General features: G+C 46.7%; 1 protein-coding gene across 1 annotated transcript; it reads right to left on the bottom strand.

The window, feature by feature from the left end:
• Window positions 1–414: 414 nt before the first annotated feature.
• CTHT_0004000 (uncharacterized protein) lies at window positions 415–1,695 on the bottom strand (the record flags this gene model as incomplete). Its single annotated transcript, XM_006690880.1, has 3 exons — window positions 415–706; window positions 763–1,437; window positions 1,496–1,695. The coding sequence occupies 3 exons, from the start codon at window positions 1,693–1,695 to the stop codon at window positions 415–417; spliced, it is 1,167 nt and encodes a 388-aa protein (XP_006690943.1).
• Window positions 1,696–2,241: the final 546 nt, after the last annotated feature.

The following is a 2,241-nucleotide window of genomic DNA, read 5'->3' as shown; positions in this document are numbered from 1 at the left end:
GCGAATGGCCATAGCTTCTTCGCTGATGCAGAATGGCTTGACGATGTGAATGAGACCTTTACTTTTCGACAAGTGGAAGCAAGACGCAGATTTTATCGCAAACTTCAGAAATTTCAAACCATAAAAAAGCATGATGAATTGACAATGAAGTCGAAGAAAGAAGCCTTCGAGGAACAACGGGTCGTGATTGCTACAAACACTCCAAAGAGACTGCAGTTGAGTGGGAGGGGATGATGAAGAGACATCAGAAGCTTCAAGACTGGACAGAAGCCGAAGCCGTGAGAATCTGGCTGTGAAGAACAGCATGAGTCACTTCAAAACAAGATGCCTGAACCCAAGAAACTTTACCTTCGATCTGTGTTGTACATTTGTCCTGGACTGAGGCTAAGTGAATTTTTGTCTCTCCTCAAGAACTTAAAATGTTGTCTGAAGCTTCGGATAGTCATCTGCATGTGCTTGAAGATCAGCGAAGATACAATCCAATTCATCTTTGCGGAGCTCTTTCATTCTCTTGGAGTCCTCCTCTGCCAGCTGCTCCATTTCTTTTGTCGGCTCAGTCCTTCCTTCTTCCTTGTCCTCTTTCTGAGCTTCGAAGGCTTTTTTGATCCCCGAAGATTCTCCAATCAGGAGGAACTGAGTGTTGACATAGTTAAGGTGTTTTGGCTGCGTTGGAATCCAGCGAAGAGAACGAAACTCTTCGAGTAGTCTGGGAGTTGATCAGAAGATGTTATCAGAACTACAGGGAAACTTTCTGATACTCACTCCCTGGGATACTCTGGGGGCCTTGGCAATCTTGCATTCTGAGGACCTGGATATTCAGGGTTCTTTGTACTGATAATGAAGCTGCCCTTCTCTTTTAGACCCATCTCTTTTTGCACTTCACCAAGTTCTTTTGGTATGGTCAAGAGATAGGCCAAATGACTCTCACGTTCCGTGCTATTAATCGCATAGATGCCCTCTCCGATTGGTATAGCAGCAGGTACGTGTCTCTCACCAGCTGTCTTGGTTTGATACTCAGACGATGCGAGAAACTCCTCCTTGATTTGCTGGAAAGAAGTTCCAGCCTTCTCAACGAAGCCCGTCCAGCGGTCACGGCCGCTCTGAGGAAGGACTTTCTTTGGGATTACGCACACTCGGCTGTTGCCAGCATCTCCAATGGGGCCACTGCCAAGTTTGGCATCTTTCTCAATAGGCCTCAAGATGATGTAACTCCGAGCTATCTCGCTGACGCTAGACGGCTGGTCCACATTGACTCGACCACGGAAGAAGAAGTAGATGATGCCCTTCTCGAGGATGCTGGCAGGCAGGGCCTCTGGTTCCTCTCTGCCCTGTGGTTCAACGGCGGAAGCTTCCTCCTTCGATCGTGGTGTAGGAGCTTGCTTACTCTCTTTCTTTTCCAGCTTTGCACCCTCTTCCTCAGTCTTTTTCGTTTCTCCTCTAAGATAATGTCGATCAATATCTACCTCCGTTGGGGCAAAAAAAGCAATGTACATACTTTCCTTGTACCTCTTTGGTTTCTTTTGGGTTTCCGCTCGCTGAGGCCTCCGGTTCTTCCTTCTTACTCCGTTTTGGGCTTGGTGCACGCTCTTCTCCCACTTCTTCTGTTTTGTGTTTGGATCCGGGCTGCGCCTCAGTGGCTAGAGGGGCACTTGTGGAAGGCTCCTGCTTTTTAGATGCTGATCGTGTTGTAGTCATCCTTATTTGTTAAACAAGGACAGGGTGTATGGGTTTTGAGGGTTTTGCCAAACTAGACAACTGCAAGCCGAGATGCAGAAAGTAAATGGCCAAGATGTATCACTCACATCCAACACAAAAAAGCTAGCTTGAAGGTCTGTGCATCTAGCTTACTCTGAGACCGAATAGAGTTCTTGATTTTCTGCATGCTCCATCCATATTACAGAAAGTACAGCGTATGGAGTGATGTCATCGACTCTGAGTCGTGCATTTCCCAGGAGAGGTAACAAGAGTAGACAGGTACATAATCTCCTGGTTGACCTCATTGGAAGATGCTCCAACAACCAACAACTGTGAACTGCCTACCTGTTTAATAAAGACACAGGTAACAACGAGATAGAGGCAAGTCCCATGAAACCCTTAAAGTGCCAGCGGAAGTCCACTTCCAAGTTGCAGTCATTCAATGCCATTGAATACAGGATTGGAATCCCGGCCTTGAGCTCATGAATGCATCAACGCACAAAATCCTCCCATAAATTCGTGAAAATCAACATAAACCCCCATGGC

Source organism: Thermochaetoides thermophila (assembly GCF_000221225.1).
Source record: "Thermochaetoides thermophila DSM 1495 unplaced genomic scaffold scf7180000011806, whole genome shotgun sequence".
In the NCBI taxonomy this organism is placed as follows: Eukaryota; Fungi; Ascomycota; class Sordariomycetes; order Sordariales; family Chaetomiaceae; genus Thermochaetoides; species Thermochaetoides thermophila.
Note: the sequence above shows the minus strand (reverse complement) of the source record. Positions and strands in the feature narration are given on the sequence as shown.